Source organism: Tyto alba, unplaced genomic scaffold (genome assembly GCF_018691265.1).
Source record: "Tyto alba isolate M040663 unplaced genomic scaffold, T.alba_DEE_v4.0 Super-Scaffold_8, whole genome shotgun sequence".
Lineage (NCBI taxonomy): Eukaryota > Metazoa > Chordata > Aves > Strigiformes > Tytonidae > Tyto > Tyto alba.
Genome location: NW_024881329.1, coordinates 8,912,955 through 8,933,668, shown reverse-complemented (window position 1 = coordinate 8,933,668; position 20,714 = coordinate 8,912,955). Strand labels below are relative to the sequence as shown.

Sequence of the window (20,714 nt, the reverse complement as noted above, 5' to 3'; positions counted from 1 at the left end):
GTTAAAATTCAGAGCACTATCTTCAGATAATATAGGAAAAACAAAGATTTAGGATCTTCTGTTCCCATCCTATTGCCTCCTAATGGTATTTGCTTAACAGAACAAAATGGAGGGTACATTCTTTTTTTTTTTGTTTTTAAAGAACTTCTTGGTATTCTTTGTGGCTCTTGCAGAATACATTTCACAGATGTATATTCTTCTTTTTCTTCATTAGTTTCCATAATGGAAAAAGGAAGCACAGTTTTCAACAGTGCACAAAGGCTGGAAGTTGTTAGAAACTGCATCTCATTCATTTTTGAAAACAAATTTTTGGAGACTGAAAAGGTAATAAATTAAAATTTTAACTTTCCCAAATAATCCTCTGTTCTGCTAATGAACGAGTAGAGACTGACCTTGTCACAAAATACATTTTGGAGTCTTCTTTCAAATACTGATGATTATTTTGACTATTTAAATTAATGAAGTAAGCAATAAAACTAATAATCTCAATGCAATACTGTATGTAATATAAAGCTAATGGATTTGAAAACCTGTTTGTAATACTACATGAGTGTTGGTGAATTTTTTGATAATTTATATTACCATTATAAATAGTATTGTCGACATGATTTTTTTAAAAAAATAGGTGTGTATTGGTCTAGCAGTATTGATTAGGAGGAATGTAAACAAAAGGCGTATATGGATGTTTCAGTGTTTGTCAACCAATGCTCCTTCGAAATTTTCAGAACGGTAAATTCTGCTGGTTTAAAAAAAAAAAAATAATTTCATAGAAGTCAGACATGAATGTAAGTATTTGGCATATCTGTCTATAAGTATTTGGCATATCTGTCTTCACTAAAGTGTACTAGTGGGTTGTTATCCCTGACATCCTGATTTGTTCACATTAAGAAGCTGCCAGGTTTTGTATATTCTATACATAAAGCTTTCAGTTACTGATGCTAGAACAATCACTCAAACTTGCACTCAAATCTAAGTCTACATAAGAAAATGACTGTAAAATTATTTTAAGAAATTTTTTTATTTCTCAGAAGAGTATTACCTGTATATCTCTGAGGCTGTGCAGTTCAAGATAGAAAATGAGCATTTCTTGATTTACAAAATATGTTACAGAAATGCATATGGGAAAGGTCTAATAAAATGTGTAGCTCTTTTTAAAGAGTTTTGATGCATGTGTAGCACAGTAGTTTTTAACCTCATTCAACTTAGAGGCACTTGAAAAATTCCAGTAGTTTTTTGTCCCCCTGCATGGTAAGTTTGTCCTTAGATGATAGGCTGCCTTCACTTATTTATCTGTTAATACCTATTAAATCTAGTCTAAAGGGCCACAGTTGATACTGATGTAGCACATTCTGCATCTCTAAAACATTGGCGTAAGTATTCTGTTGGCACTGTTTTAGAACAAACTGCTTAACAGTCTTGTGGCCTTACTGCTATGAGAGGTATGCCACTTCCACAGCCATTTGTCATTCACTGCTTATCAAACAGCATGCTGGTTGGCCTTGATAGGCTAACTTGAGCCTGCTGGTACAGAATAGAGCACTTGCTTTCATGCACAATAGTCCATTTCTGATTTCACATCCATTCAATACCTGTCCATATTCAATTACTTCTATTTACAGATGTGAGAAATGCTGTTTAATGCATATGAAAAAAACATGGGAAAAATTTAATACTTAATGACTCAAGCTAAATCAACCATTATGTGAAAGTTTGATATTCAATCTGATGAGTCATTTCCAAAGTTATTCTTTAGTATACTGTACTATGCAGTTTCTTAATAAAAAATGAATGATACTCAGTATGAATAGTGCCATTTAATTTCATTTTCATAAAGTTCGATTTTCTTCTCTCCAGACCCTGCCTGCAGCTCTGAGAGCCCTAAAAGGAAAGGCAGCTCGGCACTGCCTGACACAGGAATTAGCCCTGCATGTTAAACAAAATCGAGCAATACTGGACCATCAGCAGTTTGACTACATCGTGCGAATGATGAACTGTGCTTTGCAGGTACAATATGTGAAGGTTTTGTTCTTTGGTTGTCTTTGTTTCATTATTACAATGAGCAAAAAATTGTTTAGAGTGATATGCAGAAGCAAAATAATTAAATTATAGGACCATGTACTACAGTGACATGACAGATACTACCTGACAGTGGATTTAAGATGTTTTGTTTTTGAAGGAATAAAGGACAGTATGCTCGGGTCTATACAGATCTGCCTGATATGAAAAACAGAAAGAAAACTGTTTCCATTAGTAATAATTTAGGTATAAGTTAGTTTTGCTAAGTATTGACGTGATTTATTTTAATGGCTTGAAGTACTTTTTTAATGAATGGATGTTAGCTTTTCCAGGTCACTTTCAACTCTGAATTCATAAAATGTGTATTTCTCACTGCTCAGTTAAAAAAATATTTATCTTCTTTGTCATCACATGTTCTAACTTACTTCAAGAAGAAGGAGTACTTTCTGCTTCCATGGTGGTAGGTCTGCTTGGCACAGTGACATCTTAATTTGTCAGAGACTCACCGAACGTGTTGGCAGTTCATCTACTAAGTTACCCTACTGGAAAATTGAATAATTTTCATGCGGAATAGACATCAACATATGGTGGCAGAGCAAAATACGTGGATGACTTCTTTTGACTTTCACTTGAATAACTGTTGTTTTAGCTTTACTTGTTCACAGTTCATTGTTAGAAATATTTTATAGACATCAGTGTTTTCAGTCTGATATCTGAGAATGTAGTAGCATTTTTTAAAACTTGTATGATCACATTTGGTTATAATTTCCCTCTTGTTGTACCTATTTAAATTATTAGATCAAATTAGAGATTTCACTGAAACATTAGTATTTTAAGCCCACTCTCCTCTAACCTAAAAACTGCTGAAATTATTTTGCAGCATTTGTTGACCCATATTTTTAAAAAGCTGAGTGCTAAATACAACTTTCACTTAAGCACAGAAATAAATTAACACTGACTGAATAAATTCTACCCGAGGTCACTGTCAAATGTAAGTTTTGTTGTCTGTGGTTTTTTGTGTTTGTTCACAGTAGATATTTTTCTACCTTGCTTGAGCAATGATCTTTGGAGTAAAATTATCCACAGTTAGGAGATGAAAACTAAAGTTAACTGGCAAAAATTGCACAGCATGTACCAGAGTGTGCTTTTTTGGCACAGTCATTGGCCTTTTCCAAGCTCTAAGTTCAGCCTCAGAGTTGGAAGAAAAATTAAAGTTATCTATGAAACTTTATTTCTCTGCCCAAAATCATGACCAATAGAATATCTACTGCGTATTCCAGAGTTAAAAATTTACTTTCAAACCGGAAAACAGGATTGTCTTAGATGTGCCACAGCTTTTGCTTCTACTTTTTTGATTGTTCCTGGGATAAAAAAATGTAGGTGTTTTTAGACAGTAGGAATGAAACACAAATCCCATTTATTTACTGTATCTTAGTACAAAACAGATGGCAGAGGAAAATAGGGAGTTGAGGACACTTCCTTTTCTGAGAAAAGAAATACTGACATCACATTTTAATAAAGCAATAAAATCTAATTTTTGTCTAGGAGAAAAATGTTATTTTTCTTCCCAATGATTTGAAGACCCACGAAGGACCTTAATGTTCATAGAAGTGAATGTGTCTGAAGTCTTACTGAAGTTAAAATAGAGTGTTTTTTCCTCAGTAAAACTAGCAAATATAACTGAAATCATACAGAGGAAACAGATAGATCAAGTAAGGAAGCACAGTTTTTATGCTTTTTTTCCCCCCTAATTTTATTTTCTTACCTTTGAAAATATAAAATGGAAATTGCCATTTCTCAGGAGTAAGATTGGCCAATATGAAAAAATCTGAACTCCTGATACTAGGCAGCTAGTTAGAAGCACGTATTTAGTACATCTTCTTTTATGATATATGAAATTATTTATTAAGATAAAAGCATGATTTATAATTTGTCTGTGCACTTTATTCAACTGTATTATTTGGAACAATGTGTAAATTGTGACATTTTGGAACTTCCCTGTATAAGTTCAAGGAAAAAATGCATTTTCAAGAACTGAAGTTTGCCCTTGCTGTGGTGGGACTCAGTAAGTCATCCTTTTGCTATAGAGACATGAATTCTGTTAGCTGCAGGTCATAAGAGCAAGTAATTTGAACAGTGCCTGTTAGAAAGACACAAAAATCTAGTTTAAGAAATGTGGTCTTAACTGGAGATGTACTTAAGCTTTAGGGAAATACCACGACAATTATGGTGGAGTTTTGGGGGTGGTTAGATTGCAGTATTGCTTTGTTACCCCACTGAACTATTGGAATTGTAGAAACTGTCATACCACCAAGCGTCCTGTCACAGATTTTTCTGTTAACGTTATTGCACGTTCCCACTGGCTTCTGTAAGATACAAACTAAATCACTGTGGTGTCCAGGAGGCGTGTAGCAGCCGATGCAGAAGCTGAGAGAAGGGGAAGGCCGCGGGCATGGTGACAGGCTGGGCAGGGCCCTGGCTGCGGCCTGCGCACGCTGGGTTGGGCCGGGCCCTGTGTGCTGCAGCCCCGGCCTGGTGGTGTCTCTGGGAAACACCAGTCTGTGCTGGCTCACCCGCTTCTGCAGATAGGAAATGTGACGCTCCACCGCCACCAAACCTCTGCTGCTGATAATGTGAATTGTTGCAAACCATGGGTATTTCAAGAGATACAGGTTGGCCATTTCTGAGAAGTGTGGTTTTGAACAAGAAATTGTATTATTGGCATGTACTGAATTCTTTGTCTTACTGGGAACAGTGCCACATATTACAAACCCAGGAAGATTGCATTCTGCAACTTTATTGCAGATCCCTCTGTTACCATTCAAGATTTCTTGGTTGTTTAGTGTCAGGTTTTTAATAGAATGTATTCTCTTGTTTTACTGGAGTCCATAAAAATAAAGTCAGATGCTTTTTCAGAGCTTCTGTATACTCATTTCGCAGATGAAGAGCAGTACGTTGCTAGTAATAATCCCACCATGTATATTGTTGCTGGTCTCATGGCACCTGGTGTGACATGGCTGCTACCAGTGCTTGAGAATAGATTAAGGAACAGGAACAAAATATTCATACCACTGCTTTAAATTAATAGCTGTTTTATTTTATTGAAAAATTACGCTGTATTTTCCCAAGTGTCCAATCTCTAGCCATTTTGCAACTGGAAGAAAGGGAAGGATGGTATTTTACTGTTTTCTCTAGAGATGGCAAAACTTGGGCTTGCCAGGTCTCTGGTGTTTGTCAGCTTGAGTCAGTCCATTATTGGCATTCTTTTGAACTTTTCTTCTTTAGACTATTTACAGACTGAAGGTAATGGGCAGGATCGCACTGCAAATTTTTAATAGGCCTGTGTTCTATGCAGTAGTACAGTAGAGTTTCATATTAATCTGCCTTATTTAGCAGGAAGGCAGCTGCATGTCAAACCTTGTGCTAGACGAAGTGGCTTTACAAATATGGTCAAGGTAAGGCATGATACAGTAAGTCAGTACTGAAGTATTAAAACATGCCTTATTGTGTCTGTGTCTAGGAAGTATTGACAGCCTACTGCTGCTGAAATGAAAATGAAAGAAGTATTTCTGATCGTTCTTAGTAGCAGGAAGTTCAAAAGTACGTGGACATTGTATTGCTCATCGATTAAAGCAGAAGTCTTCTGATGAGGGCAATTAAATCCTTGGTTATTTGCTTTTATCCCTGATAGAAGTTATCATTGACACTTGCTAAAAACTTCATTATCATACCCTGGGTAAGAATTTTTCCCCTGATAAATCATATACTCTGACAAGCATTTACATGAGCTTGTATTATGGTAGTGATTAACATCTGTGATAGCGAAGCAGAAGCATTATGTTCTGTTCCATATGTTATATAACCAAATTACTGTTAAAAGCCATTCACACTGTTGTGAATGCTTAATATATTGATTGACAATTTATTCATACAGGTAGCACTGTAATGAGAAAAATGTGAAGTTATTTCTCTAGAAACTATTTCTGTTGCGTTTGCTATCTGCTGCTGTGTTTACCTCAGAAAAATTTGCAACTCCGCACAAATTCCTATTTTAAAAGATTTATTTCTCTTTAATTTTCTGTAATGAAATGTTTTACTCTGACATTTCAGAAGAGACTACTTTTTTGCAACTAAAAAGTCTATTTTTACCAGAGAAACATTTCTTCTATGTAATTATGTTTCCAACCACACTGTGTATTTTTAATACTTGCTAAGAAATAATGACAAAAAGCATCTCAAGGCTCAGTTTGCATGCTCCTCCATTAATTTATTACAAACAACATGACTTGTCCAGATTTTCAATTGTCTCTTTGACTTCACTCTGGCAGCAGCAAGTGAACTCTGTGTTTTGAAACAAAGTAGCACTTAATTGGATAAAATGGTAGTAAAGGCAAAAAGAGGCCTCGAGATGGTAATTTCTACCACTGTGTAGCTGGAGAGTACTTGATAATCAGAAACAATTTTTATATTAGAGGGACATTCTAGACAATTTGCATAAAATACTTAACAGTAACAATAAGGCTTCCTGAAAAATCTTTTTCTGGGGAAAGATTGTCCTCAGGTAATGCAGGACTATGAACTAGCTTCCTTCGGTACTTGGAACAGATAAAACTTTTTGTTTAAAAAGAAAAACTACAAAACTACAATGTTGCAATATAACATTGCCTCTGTAAGATGTTGGTCAGTAATATTGCTTAACTTCATATTAATGCATTTCTTCAGCAAACGTGGGTAAAATTGTAAAAGATATGTGCCCCAGATGTCTGGAGTAAGTAATCTAAACGTTCTTAAAAGTGGGAATAAGATACATAAAACTGTTAAATACATAAATGCTTCCAAAAATCTGGTCTTTAGGTGTAGGAAGGGGGCTGGGTCTTCTAATGATGCTGTTTAATCTGACAGCCTATGAAATCGTCGATGCTATTTTAGGACTTTGTTTGCTCCACTGTCATGTCTGGGTGAATACACGCGTTGTCCTAGTATAACTGAGAGAATATCTTTAATAGTAGACAAAATGTTCCCTGTTTTAGAGCTTCAGATAATTTCTAATGGATCATTAGGGCTTTCCATAGTGGCAATATGCAGATGTTGATCTTTTAAATAGAGTATACCGAGTATTCTAAAAGTATAACTATGGTATATGGTATAAAAACCAACTGTGGGAAGTCTTTATAGCAACCAGGGCAAAATAAAAAAATTCATCTGTATTAGGTTACAGCAAAGGTACTTCTGGGCCACCATCTCTTCTCCAACAATGGCCAAAAGCAGATGAAAGACAGTATTGATTAATTTTGGCTGTAGAATTTCACTTGTGTCTCTTCAGTATTGGTTTGATGTAATAAGGGTCTCTTTCTAGCACTTACTATACAGTCAGTTGTGATAGAAACTTTAATATGCAAAATTAAAACCAATGGCATTCTGTAAATAATATTATTTTTTCTTATGCAAATAACTTTTGTATTATATTCTGCCACCAGATAAAGTTTGAAAATTGTCAGTCAGTTCTCATAATTCAGAGGTTTGTGAATACTGTCCAATAACAAGAAAGATTTTATTACTCCTGAGAGAAAATCAGCCATGTGTTTGTGTCATATGATTCAAATTCTTGGCAATATAAAGGTTAAATGAACTAGCATTTCTCGTATTTTATGTTGAAAGCTGTGTTGCTAAATGTCTTTATTTTGGAGAGTTATGGTAGGTTTCTCTCCTTTCAAACTTTTATTTCATGGCCAGCCTTTTGTTACTCAGTTCAACGTGCGTTCTTGGAAGTAGAAACTGTCATAAGTAATGTTTGAACAACAGCAGTATTTGAAAATATTTTAAGGTATTTTAAAAAATAGAGTGTATGCCATGAAGAGAAATCATTGGATTTTAACAGGCCCACTCTTAATTCTGTTAATTCATGAGTTATTAACAATTTGATATTTCTCATCCTGTTAGACATAGTCATGGTATTATTTAAGTGAAAGAAAGGAGATTCCAGTGTTTTAAGGCTTGGAATTAAAACTTCCAGGTTTAATTCCATATTGTACTCCCGATTTAGGGGTTTTTTTGGTCACAGTGGGCATATCATATAGTTTTCCTGGTCCATGGTTTATTACCCAGGAAGTAGAAATAACAGTTTTTCTATCCTGATGACTTTTCAGGCGTCCATATATAACGTTCTAGACTTAATAGAAGCTGCTATTTCTGAATCTTTCTGATGGTGTCTTGTTCCCAAGAAATTGCAGGATACTAGAATATCGTTGCACATGGCTGAACTGATGGTGCTCACATAATTTCCGTAGGAAAGAAATGGAAGTACACTGTAAAAGATTATATTACTGATCTGTTTTTTTTTTTTTTCCTTTCTTTGCTCTGAGGAACATACTGTTGTACTCATCCCAGGAAAAATCCCTTCACAGGCATCTTTTTCTGAAATTCAGAAAATAGAGTTTCTCTCTTTGCCAGCTTGTCCATGTATATATGTATTCATGAAGTAGGTATGTGTGTGCTGCTGTCACTCAGCGTTGTGGTCTTTTTAGCTTTATTACTGCTGCTTGAAGACCAGCCCACAGTTGCCTACTCTGCAGGTCTCAAGGGAGATGACCAACTTGACATAGCAGTAGCTGTTCTTCACTGGGCCCGGACATTCCCTGTGGAGGTGTCAGTGTCCAAGTAATTCCTTTTTGCATCACTTAGGGGATTTGGTTGTGCACAGGGAGAGTGGTCTCCACAGAGAGGTGTCTGGCTGGTTCTGCATGCTTGTCCAGGCACCAAGGTGGTTGTCTCAAGCTGTGTTAAACTGCCTCTGTGGTTTTAGTGAGGAATTTCTTTGATGACCAGGCAGCAGAAAACCATGTCTGCTTTTCATGCTGGCACTGTGCCAGCAGAGGTGTTCAGGAATGAGCTCCTATGTGGCTGGGCAATTCTGAAATTGCTGTTTCCCTGCAGACTTCAGAGACCTTGCTTTTGGTAACCTGAAAGTGTTTGTGACGTCTGCTTGGACCTATCCTCCATTATGAGACTGTTACTTAAAGAAAGGAAAAGAGAAGGATTAGCAGTAATGAGTGTTATGATGTGCTGTCCATACCTACATCTGCCCTCAGCCTCCCTCCCTCTTGGCTTCTCACCAAAATGTGTTGTGTTCATGCACTCTCTCCTCTTTTTGATGTACACACTTATGCGTGTGCATACACAAGGATCATATGCTGTCAGCTCCTCTGGCTGATTGCAGCTCTGGGGCTCCCAGTGGGGTTTCCAACCATGTCTGTGACCAGCCCAGGGAGCCCTGCTGCCCTCAGCCTCAGGCACGCCTTCACAGGGGTACTGTACAATCAAAATCAAGGCCTCTGAAGCAAAACTGAGCCATCAAAAATAGGTATGTTAATATCTGTGGTCATCTTGGAGAGTTTTTAGCAGATTTTACATGGTGCTTACATAGCGATGTAGGCATTTTGGAAAAAAATACAGGGAATAGTATCCAAACTGCAGACAGCTGGTTTGTGTCTGGGTTGCACTGATTTTAGTGAGATCATACCTGGTCTGCAGATAGATAAATAAAAATGTGATAGCCTTTTGGATACAAACATAAGCACTAAAGGATCAAATGCCAAACAAGGGTGCCACACCAAGTAGCCCTCTAGCAGGGGCAAGGAGAGTGGCACAAACCCACCCATCCTGGTTGGGCCTCTGGGACATTCATCAGCTAGAGCAGTCTTTACTCTTCATGGACATCTCCTGTCATTGGCCTTTGTTCTACCCTCCTATATTTGCTGTTAATGCAGGGCATGCTCATGTGTGTTTGCTCACACATAGGTACCTTATTGAAACAGTGTAGCTTCTTGGAGCATTGACGTAGTAGTCTCTGAATGCTCTTAAGTGTTCATTATTGTTAATTGTGGCCTTGTGGTTGCCAAGTGTTCCTAATAACTCTGTGTTCTAAATATTTTTGGTCATCTTGATGAAAAGCAGACGTGTGCTTGTACGCTACTCACTGGTGTAAATAAAACAAGTCTGGTTTAGGAATTGTAGTATACTGCTGTGTAGTTGCTCTCTAGCCTGCCTGTGAAAGAGGTGGACTGATGAAAGGTAGTTTAAAAAAAAAAAAAAAAAGTTAATGTTGGAAAGAATAGGCATTTTGCTAATAGAATAAGATCTGTGAAATCAGTGACTTCTGTTTTTATAAGTTTTATATCTAATGAAAATATAGAAGGGACAGATGGAATTTTGTTTCTATTTTGAATTTTATATATGTATTTCAGTACAGGTACATAATTCCGTATAGGTTTGAGTATAACGCCAATAGGTATGTGTACATGCACTTAATCTTTATTAAGTGTCATTTTATGTATACAGTAAGTAACAAAATATTACACAGTATTGATGTACTGTGAGCATACCTGTGTGGCCACCTATATGCTCATGTGTATTAAGCTTTAGTGCAGTCTTTTTTTACTGAAATAAAGGGGAAGAGTTTGCCTAACCTAGTCTCACCCTGGTCTTCGCCATCCTGTGCTTCAAATAACTGTTAAACCAAGGTGCAGTAGAGCAGCTGAAGTGGAATGCTTCTCCGCTCTGTGAGCAATGTGTGTGCTCACTTGATAATTGGTGGTACTTATCGGGAGAAACAGGTCATATAGAAGACTGGTTTGTTATTTCTATAAGGAATTTTACAAAGTTGTCTGTTTTTAAATGTTCTGTTTTTCAGGAATTTGTATCAAAGGTGTCAGTGGGTGGCTAGATCATCTTTTTTTTTATTTTTCACATACAGTCATTTCTAAAACAGAAAGAACACTGAACTGTGTTTAAAGTCTTATAATAATTTGGTTGCTATAATGTTTGTATAATCTTTGGTTTAAACAATAGGAATCTTGGCAGCTTGTATTCAAAAATTGAAGTATGATGTTGAGGTAAATAGTGTAAAACACAAGCCAATTTTTTTTTTTTTTTCAGTATTTTAAGTAAACTTTGTCAAAAGCATTAATATGGCAAAAAATATTGAACATATTTGGCATTTTAGAATTATTTTGAAGGAAAAAAACAAAAGAATTTATTTCTTTACAGTAATAGACCTATCTCTACTGTTACATAAACAGAAACTGTTTGAAGTTAGAGAATAAAAGCAGAAAATAAAGGTGTAAACAAAAGAACGATTGACAATCTACATATGTTGTAAAAAAATCTTGCAGCACTTAACAATAATTTTCAATATTATAGCCCAGATTTATGACTTCCATGAGTTGTTTTTTTAGGATGCATGGCAAAATGCCATGTAAGCATGTTATGGTGAAGATGGCTTTTAGTAATTCCCTTCTCCCCATACACAGTCGGGAGGCAGGCTTCGGTATCTAGTGATCCAACCAAGTATTTAAAAATAACTCCACCTAATATCTGCAGATAAAACAAATGAACAAAAGTATCCCACCACTCCCCCCAGTTCTTCACCTCTAAACTCAAAAACCCCACTTGAGAGCTAGGAATTAAAATTTGAATTGCATGTTTAACAGTCTAAAGTTTCACAATGCTTGTGAGTGTACAACTAGAATTAATTTGCTGTATAGATTATTTGATTTCTGAGGTCAAAACCAACTTAGTTTGATTAAATTAATTCCTCTGGTCAGTTGGACAGCTTGTAAAACCTTTGCTTTCAGTGTTAATTGACTAGACATCGGAATACCTATTTAGAGAATACCTATCCTTTGTTATGCCTAAATAAGTTGCATACAATTGGCATATAATATTCTCTATCCAGGTGCATGGAATGAAATATCTTACTAGGTCCTCTCTTACTCTAACTGTAGTAATAATGATACACTTAAACCCAACCTAGGTTATGAGAATGCTATGATTTTCAGCACTGCCTCTTCAGAAGATTCATCTTTTTCCTTATCTGCATTATAATATTCTGTCTACCTCTGAATCATAGGAACCTGATTTTTATGTATTATATACGCCTTCAACAGTACTGATTGTTTTCATTTTCAACAAATTTTCATTTTTCTTCACTTTTAATACCGTAACGTAATTGCTAATATTTTATCTATTTTCCTATACTTTCAAGTATCGCAAAATTTGCTTCTGTAAATATCATGCATAATCTGGTATTTTCCACTTGTTTAAGAACACAATCTAGATTAACAGGTGGCACAAAATGTGATGCTGCCTACAACATGGTTCTTGGTCAGTGTCCTACCTATATGCCAGCAGAAGCTGAGGTTCACACCTTTACAAAGTCTTTACTGAACAGGTTTTTTGGTATTAGAACAGAGGCAAAACAAGTTGTTTAAAACTTTTTCTTCATAAGAAAAAAATGTTAATGGAGGCAAAGCCCGTGGACTAAAATGGCCTTTAATTTGTTGTTTTCAGGCCAAATTCAAGATTTGAGACTATTGGTTTCATTGGAATTTAGCCTGCTAAATTTATGAAGTTAAAAGGTATAATCGCTTTTGTGAAAGAAAAAAAAAAAAGGAAAATATTTATTTTAATGGACTATTTTGGAGCGTTGCCTTTGTCATTTGGGAATAGCTGAAATACTAACCATATGTGGTTCTGTTTAAAAGCCACAGGCCACAACTACAGTTACGTTAATACAATTTGTTACTCAGCCTCTGAATTGCATATGTAAGAACATCATACACTTTGGTCCTGACTTGATTATGATAGATGGCAGTTATCTTCCCAATGCCCTATCCGTTTAGCCTTCACCCCTGCAGAGCTAGTTACTGTGTAAAACATTTTCTGTAAAGAAAACTTAACTGATGATAAGGTTGGGGTTTTTCAGTTACTTTTCACAACCTTTCAGGCATAGTCAGTAGACAGCAGTGTTGCATGGATCAAAAAATGAAAACTATAACTACAGAGAAAATCCAAACTGGGATGCTGAGAGGTATTATGAGAATCACTTCCTTGATTATCCATATTTTAGTTAAAATTTAACAAAGGGACTCAGACTGCCACATGCATTTTACAGATGGTCATTGCACTGCTTCAGGATCATTTGGTATAAAAGCATTGTAAAACAAAGGTTTGAATTCCATCAGTCTTGTCTAATTTCTAATTTTAAATTGAAAATACAATCTGCATATGAAAACAGTAGCCATCTATTCCTAATTTTCAAAATTTGAAACATAATTATATACTTAAAAAAATAGAATGAGTAAGTGTGTAGCTCAGTTTTCGTGTCAGTAAAAAGAAGATGACCTCAGGTGTCCTCGTGGGCAGTTGAAATCCTGGTGGAGCATGTAATCTCAGTGTAGGTGATGAAATATCTTTGTCTACTCAGGCAACAGTCTAATAAGAAAGAAATAATGAAAAAAATAATTTTCAATGAAATAATTTTAAGTCATAACCTACATACTTTCAGAATTCACAATTAAAAGTTTTCCTCAAGAAAGGCTTTCAAGAACTTAGTGAAAAAACTAAAGTCAGCATTCAGTCATGAACTCTAACATCTGGTGCAGAAACTTTTAGCTTGTACGATACCACTGTAAAGCATGGTTCTATCACAGTCTTGTATGAATATGTAACTTTTTTAGAAATACAAGCTGAAGTACTTACTAAAAAATGAATTTTGGTTAGCAATGTATGGAATAACTGTAGTGGTTAGCAGCATTTAAAATCCATATTATTAACAAAAAATGTTGATACATTTATTTTCCATAAATTTTCATTTCCATGTATTTCCATTTTCCCCTCCGGGTCCTATCTCAAACCCAAAGCCTGGCTCATCTGTCCCTTCTCATTGCTGGAAGAGAAGGGGAGAGAGTGGCTGCATGGTGTTTGGCTGCCAACCAGGCTTAAACCACGACATCAGCATAAACAGCTTTCAGTTCAGAACAGATGCCCCTGGAAGCAGCTAAAGCAATGTCCTCTGTGATTTCTTAGTCTCCTTTTTATTATTTTCCGTATTCTTTTCACTGTGTTTGGTAGTCATTCTTTGGCTATCATTATTTAGCTAATATTAAATGTCTTGCATTTATTTTATCATGACTCCGTAGTGATTTCTCCAAATGTTTTACGTTTTTTTTTTTCCTCAAGACAACCAACTTTCAACTATTTTGTAACAATGATTAGTAATCTGTTGACTATGTTTAGGAAATCATATGTCAGTAAAAGATGTATCTGGAAACCTGATGTTTTGAAACTTTCTGCGATTCAACTAGAGGTGTTTCTTTAATTTAAGATTTCTTCATGTCTTGATTTGAGACGCTGTTGTGTTAGGGGACTTCTGCATATTTCAGAAGTTGTTACAGTAGTGTAGACTCTGCTGTGATCATCTAATGATTACCAGTGTTACCACATAGATTTTCCTTTATCTCACTTCGTGATTACTGGTATGCTAGTAAAACCTGACAGGTAATATGCTTTTCTGAATACTATATCTTTACATTTACTTTTTTTTTGTTAATTCTGTGTGTGACCAGATGGAGTAACTATTTTAGGTATAGAAAAGCTTCCATTCGCGTGCTGATCTTGCTAAGTTCATTCCTGTTAAGAGATTGAGTAATCCTTACTTTGTTGTGTACTGGCTGCAGTGATGCCATTATTAAAAACTGACAAAATAAAAATGCAACACATACTATATCTTTGTACTTAACTCATTCAGGATGAAGATAGAGGATTTGGGTCCAACATTTAATGACAAGGTATTTTCTAGAGATTTTCATCAAAATCAGATGTGCAGCACCTCCGTGTTATTGTTACAGCAATGGTGAATTTTGGCTGACACTTAGCTGTCATATTTAAGGTCAGAAAAAAATCATGTAGTTCGAAGGCAATGGTGAATTCTTTTGAAAACTTGGGAAAATATTTTTGTAGTTACATATCAGGTACTTGGTAAGTTATCACAAAAAAGTAAGAACTTTCTATCTTTGCATTCTTGTAATTTGTAAAAATTTATCAAGTTTAACATATTTCTTGAGACAGCAACTGTATCTAACTATTGGATATATACCTTCAATACAGTAAATCTCAAGACATTTTACTTTATAATGGTCTGGTGCTTTTCAGTCAGTTTTTTACATAATTTATTTCAAAAATAAATATAAATGTTTAGTATCAACTATTGTATGAGAAAAATACTTAATATTCTCTTTATTGTTATAAAAATATGATATTAGCAGATTACTACCGTGCAGTTATTTCTAGCTCTGAGCTTAAATGACAATATTATATTCTGTTCTAAACTTCAGTGATAGCCAGGGGGGCAGGGAGAGAGGTTGTTTTGAAGAAGAGTCAGGCTAATGTAAGTATTTATGAATTTAATTTATTAATTCATTTGTATAAATAAAATATGACATATAAGACCAATTGCAGATTGAACTGTGAATGCAAAATGGTTAGATAATTTTTTGACAGTGTATAACGTGTGTAATGTTTGTCTGTAGTGACAGCGGAGCTTTGCTCAGGTGGAGGAGACTGTCATTAATCCTCTACTCAGTTGTAGTGCATTGAAATGATTTCCATTTACACAACCAAATCCTTGGACTGCATTACCTGGCAAGATAGCTTATTTTCTGCACCTCACTGAACATGCAGCAAGTTTGCTGTGCAGTTCATGTGCCCTTATTCAGGTGGATCCCATGGTACTGCTGCGAGTGTCATGCTATGTGCTTGGCATCCTTCCAGGCTGACTTCATCTGTTGATGGACTGTGCTCTCAGGAGTAGCTTAGACTGTGTGTCACTGCCCTTCCTATACACAACTGCATCATGGCATTCATGTGTCTTGCTCCACAAATGGCCATCAGTATACTACACAGTAGCATTGTACAGTCCTTGTGCCTCCATCTCTCTTGCTGTGTATTAATGTAGAAAGCTCAGATCTTTATTATTTATTATTTTATTTTTGGTGGAGAGGGGAAGTTTCAAAGGAGGAGGAGAATGGTAGATAAGAGTATTTGCATTTTTTATGAAATTGTTGACTAAGATCACCTAGCTGGATGTTTCACAGTACTGAATCAAAAGCTGTACTCCTAAATCTCCTTACAAAAGAGTGAAGAACAAAAACAAATTTTTCAGCAGGATAAGGAGCTTGGACAAAATGTGGCCATGGGACATTAGCATGGTGCTGTGAAAGAGAAGACAATGGGGACTCTGGGATTCATGTCAACTCCGATAGCAAAGGTCTTCCTGAAAGACTAAGGTTTTCTTTGCTACTTAGAACTGCAGGTCAGATAAAAGGACTAAGAAGATGGTGAAATGTATCACAATATCTTCTCATATTTGTTGTTAGGAGGAGACACAGATTAAAAATACTTATCTTTTGAGTAATCACATTTATGTTTATTGTACATGGCTGGCAGTTCATGCTAATGTAGTGTGTTTCATTCAGTATACACACTAAAGAATGCCATGCTGTCCAGAAGTTATTATTGATTTTCAGAATTCTGTCCTGCACTCATTTGGTAATTTGCTACTGCATTCTCTGGAATTGGAGTCTTGATGTTTTTTAGGATGTCAAAGCCATTGCTAATGCTTAAACTTCTCACTTTCTATTTTTGCTACTCACTTACTGTGTTTTCAGCCATTGCAATCTGGCTCATCCTTCTGAAAGCTCCAAATATGAATTTCAAAATAAATAGGAATTTTAGAAGGAATTTCAAACAGTATGAATGTAGTTGGGAGTTAATACTTCACTAATATTTCACTGTACTCCAAGTTGCCTTTTATTAATCTTTTCATTGCCATTTACTGTGCTTCTGTAGCAGAAATCCCCTTTCTGCATTTTTCCCTATAATTTCAAGAAGATAATACAAAATAGAAAGGTGTTTGGAATAAAAGCCCTCAGGAAGGAAGATCAGATAGCCTAGGAGAAGATCTGGGGCATTCAGTAGAAGAAGGACGTGGACCTGATTGAGCAGGTCCAGAGGAGGCCACGAAGGTGATCGGGGACTCTGGAGCACCTCTCCTATGGGAACAGGCTGAGAGAGTTGGAGTTGTTCAGACTGGAGCAGGGAAGGCTCTGGGGAGACCTTAGAGTGGCCTTCCAGTGCTTAAAGGGGGCTACAGTAAAAATGGGGAGGGACTCTTTAATAGAGTCTGTAGGTATAGGACAAGGGATAGTGGTTTTAAGCTGAAAAGGATAGATTTAGATTCGAGATAAGGAATAGTTATTTCCTGTGAGTGTGGTGAGACACTGGCACAGGTTGCCCAGAGCAGCTGTGGCTGCCCCCTCCCTGGGAGGGTTCAAGGCCAGGTTGGTCGGGGCTTTGAGCAACCTGGGCTGGGGGAAGGTGTCTCTGCCCATGGCAGGGGGTTGGAACTAGGTGGTCTTTAAGGTCCTTTCCAACCCAAACCACTCAGTGATTCTATGATGTATCAGGGTTTTAAAATGGATTAACTGGCAGCCTAAAAGCTGACAAAGGCGGCTTTCTCTATGGCTAGTTAGGTGGATGTTGCTACTAGCAATGAGTTAGAAGACTATGGAACAGAAAAGGATCATACCAAGATGTCTTAGAATCTGTATCAAAGAAACGGTTTTTCTGGAAGGCAGTGCTACAGCAAAGTTCCCAACTACAATTTCGCTTCTTTGGTCCACAGAGCAAGCTCAAAGATCTCTTCTCTAGTAGCATTTGCCCTGCCAGGACCGTTTTTACAGAGAACAGGAATTTTTTTAAGGGACATCCAAACATGCCTCTTCAACTAGATGACAAACCAGTATGTTTTGGGAGCTTACTTTTTCACTTCTATAACCAAAGTCTGAGGAGTTACTTCATGGAATTCTAACGTATTTCCTGGAGCCATTTGAAAATCCCAGAGAAAAGTTTCAATTCAACAAGTTTTAAGACTGAAAGATTTGGAGGATAGTTTTACAACTGCCAGTTTAAAATAGTTTTACTGTTTCTTCCATTGTCATTATCTCTTACAGAAATGCTTCACACTTGCTTTCACTTGTATTTGTAGAAAAACACATTATTAACATTAATGAATTTCTAGTAAAAGTTTCATAAGAAACAGTTCCCACATCTCACATGCACTTATCATACTTGTATTATTGAACCACAAAAAAGTGTAAGATTTCAAATAAAATGTCTGTCCGTATGAAAGAAACTGCGACCCTTGGACTGAAAAGTACAATCTGAACACTTAAAATACTTGATGTAAGTTAAATAAAAATACTATATTTTTCTGTTTTCTTTTCCATAGTTTAAATATTTGTATTAGAATGTATATATTTCATTGATTAATGTTATCTTGGAGGGAGAACTTTACTAAATCAAGCAGTTCTTGAATCTCCAAATCTCTTGGGCTTTCCAGGCTTTGCAACAACATTCTTCCTGGATCACACAGATTTGATGTTAATCAACATGCTACCTAATCACATCCAATATCTGTCCTTCAGTTTCCAAATTCGCTTTAGGTATTCTTTTCTATGAACCATTTATCCTTCAAAGCCAGGATTATAAAGCCTTAAATTTGCGGGTAGTTTCTTCAGAAAAATGGGATATTTCTGATAATGGCTTCAGTAGCATGTTTTTTTCATGATGTGGAATGAGCCTATTCTGATGTTTTTACAAGGTTGATTTTTGGATTAAGCAACATGTACAACAACTTGTATTAAAGTTGTTAAAACTGCTACTGGTCTTTGAATCATAACAGAAAATTTACATTCCAGTCTATTAAGGAACTGAGAGGTCTGGCAGCAGCATTGGCAACAAGGGATTTTAGGTTCTGTCAAATTCACCAGCACAACTATGCGTCATTTGTGCCTGAGCATGGAAAAGCCCTTGCTGACTGATTTCAAGATTCACAACCTTATAATAAGAAGAATTACCTCAAAAAAACCACAAAACCCCCTTTTGTCATCCTTGAAATTCTGCAGCCATTGCAGGTCATCCCAGAAATAACCTCTTCCAGCACGCTTGTTTCATGAATCCAGAAATGGAACTGCACCAACAAAGCTGATCCAAGAAAATTTCCTCCAGAAGCAGCTGGTCACTGTCGTTCTTCTTGTCCTTTGGTGCAGCTGTACACAGACTAACTGGTGCCGCTGCCAAACCGTAGCAAAGCTTCTCAGTACTATCAAGGTTGGCGTAGAAAAACCGAAGCTGTCCGGCAACAAGATGTCCACTACATATTGAAGAGACTCCACTTTTGGCTGTTTGTGAAAAATGCGTCTCCCAGAGGCAGTGTTAGATCAACACAAACATGTACTTTTGTTCCCAGGGGTACCTGCCAGAACCCTGCAGATGCATTCAGTATATAGACATATTTTTAAAAATAATAATTTAAAATTGGCATCAGCTTTCTCTCCAGTAATTTTTGTGTCTGCTGTTGAGCACAGTATTTTCCCTTTATATACTTGTTTAGTTATTCTGAGCTTCTTTTAGTTCTGCACTCTCCTGACAGTTTCTGTCTCTTGGATGAGATCCTTAAACTAATGGTTTTGTTCTTTTGCCCCTGCTATGAGTATATTTCTTGGTGAGACTAATGTTTTTAACATTTTTTCACTTGGTACAAAATATTCTTCCCCCTCCTATCTCCCATCAGTTTTACACATTATTTCTGATGTTTTTACTCTTTACCTCACTTATTTCTTTGAGAAACTTAGTATCACTACTGTAAATCTGTTCAGTTCTTCATCAAAGTGCTTAATAATATTTTAATTTCCCCTATGTTGAGTGCCTGTTCAATTCAACTGCAACATTATCGATTTTAATGATTCCATGGAGCTGTCTATACTGTACAGAGTTTGCTGATATCTGCAAACAGCAACAAAACAAGGTAATTAATTTTGCATCTTCTTCTGAATTTTAGGGCAAGGTCTTGGTTTGACACTTATAACACAGGACTTGGTTCCTGGTGCTGTTCATATGTAGCTTATGTTTTTGCATGGAGTTACCCTGTCCCTTATGTGGAACTTCGCATTTGTCTTCGTTGAAGTTCAGGAGGTTCTTGTCAGTCTTTCTCTGACAGGCTGTGATGCAAGTTAGTATCAGTGCTACCCTGCAGAGGATTTACCAATCCCCCAGATTTTGTGTCATCCAGAAATTTGATGAAGATGCATTTCATGCCACTTTCTGGGTTGTTAATGAAAACATTAGATGGCATTTGCCACAATGTCAGCCTCTGAAAACATGACCCATAACCACCTGCCTGTTGAACTTGTAACCACTGACCACTGTCTTTTGAGTTTGACAGCACAATCAGTTTTCCACTCTTTCATTTAGGCCATATCTCTCCAGTTTGCCTACAAGTACACCAAAGGAGCCTATGTCAAAAGTCCTGTTAAAGCCAAGGTAAATGAGATGTGCTGCTCTTGCCTCAGCTACAGACCTTATTTTGTCATAGAGGTTGATCCATTTTCCCTTGGTCAGCCTGTACTTTCTGTTCTCAGTCACTTGTTTTTTCTTCATGTTTCTGGAAATACCTTCTGTGAGGACCTGATCCCTACATTCCAGCCTATAGATCCCTTGAACCTTTTCCTTGCCTTCTTTGAGGTATTGCCCAAGGTTTTATTTTTGTTCCCCCAGAAAATCAGTTGTAATTGATAAGACTGTGTCCCAAGAAGACTCTGGTGTTTAGTGGTTCTCTTTTCTGACATGATGTCAATGAGGGTTTTTAGCATAAATAAAAAAATATTTTGCTGTTACGTGCTATTCAATGGAAAAATTTCAGTGAGCCCTATTTCCAAGTTACATTTCATCAGCTATTGTTTGTTCAATTCTCCATAGTGAACTAGACCCAGAATCTTTTGGTAATTCGTTTGAGATGAGCG

General features: G+C 36.4%; 1 protein-coding gene across 6 annotated transcripts in view; it reads left to right on the top strand.

Moving 5' to 3' along the window:
• The window catches only part of SBF2 (SET binding factor 2), a 267,969-nt gene that overhangs the window by 163,566 nt on the left and 83,689 nt on the right, over nucleotides 1-20,714 (top strand). For all 6 annotated transcript variants that reach the window (XM_042784693.1, XM_042784694.1, XM_042784697.1 and 3 more), the window contains 2 exons: nucleotides 215-324; nucleotides 1,855-2,004. In XM_042784693.1, the coding sequence (XP_042640627.1) occupies nucleotides 215-324; nucleotides 1,855-2,004 (260 nt within the window). The remainder of the gene's footprint in view (nucleotides 1-214; nucleotides 325-1,854; nucleotides 2,005-20,714) is intronic.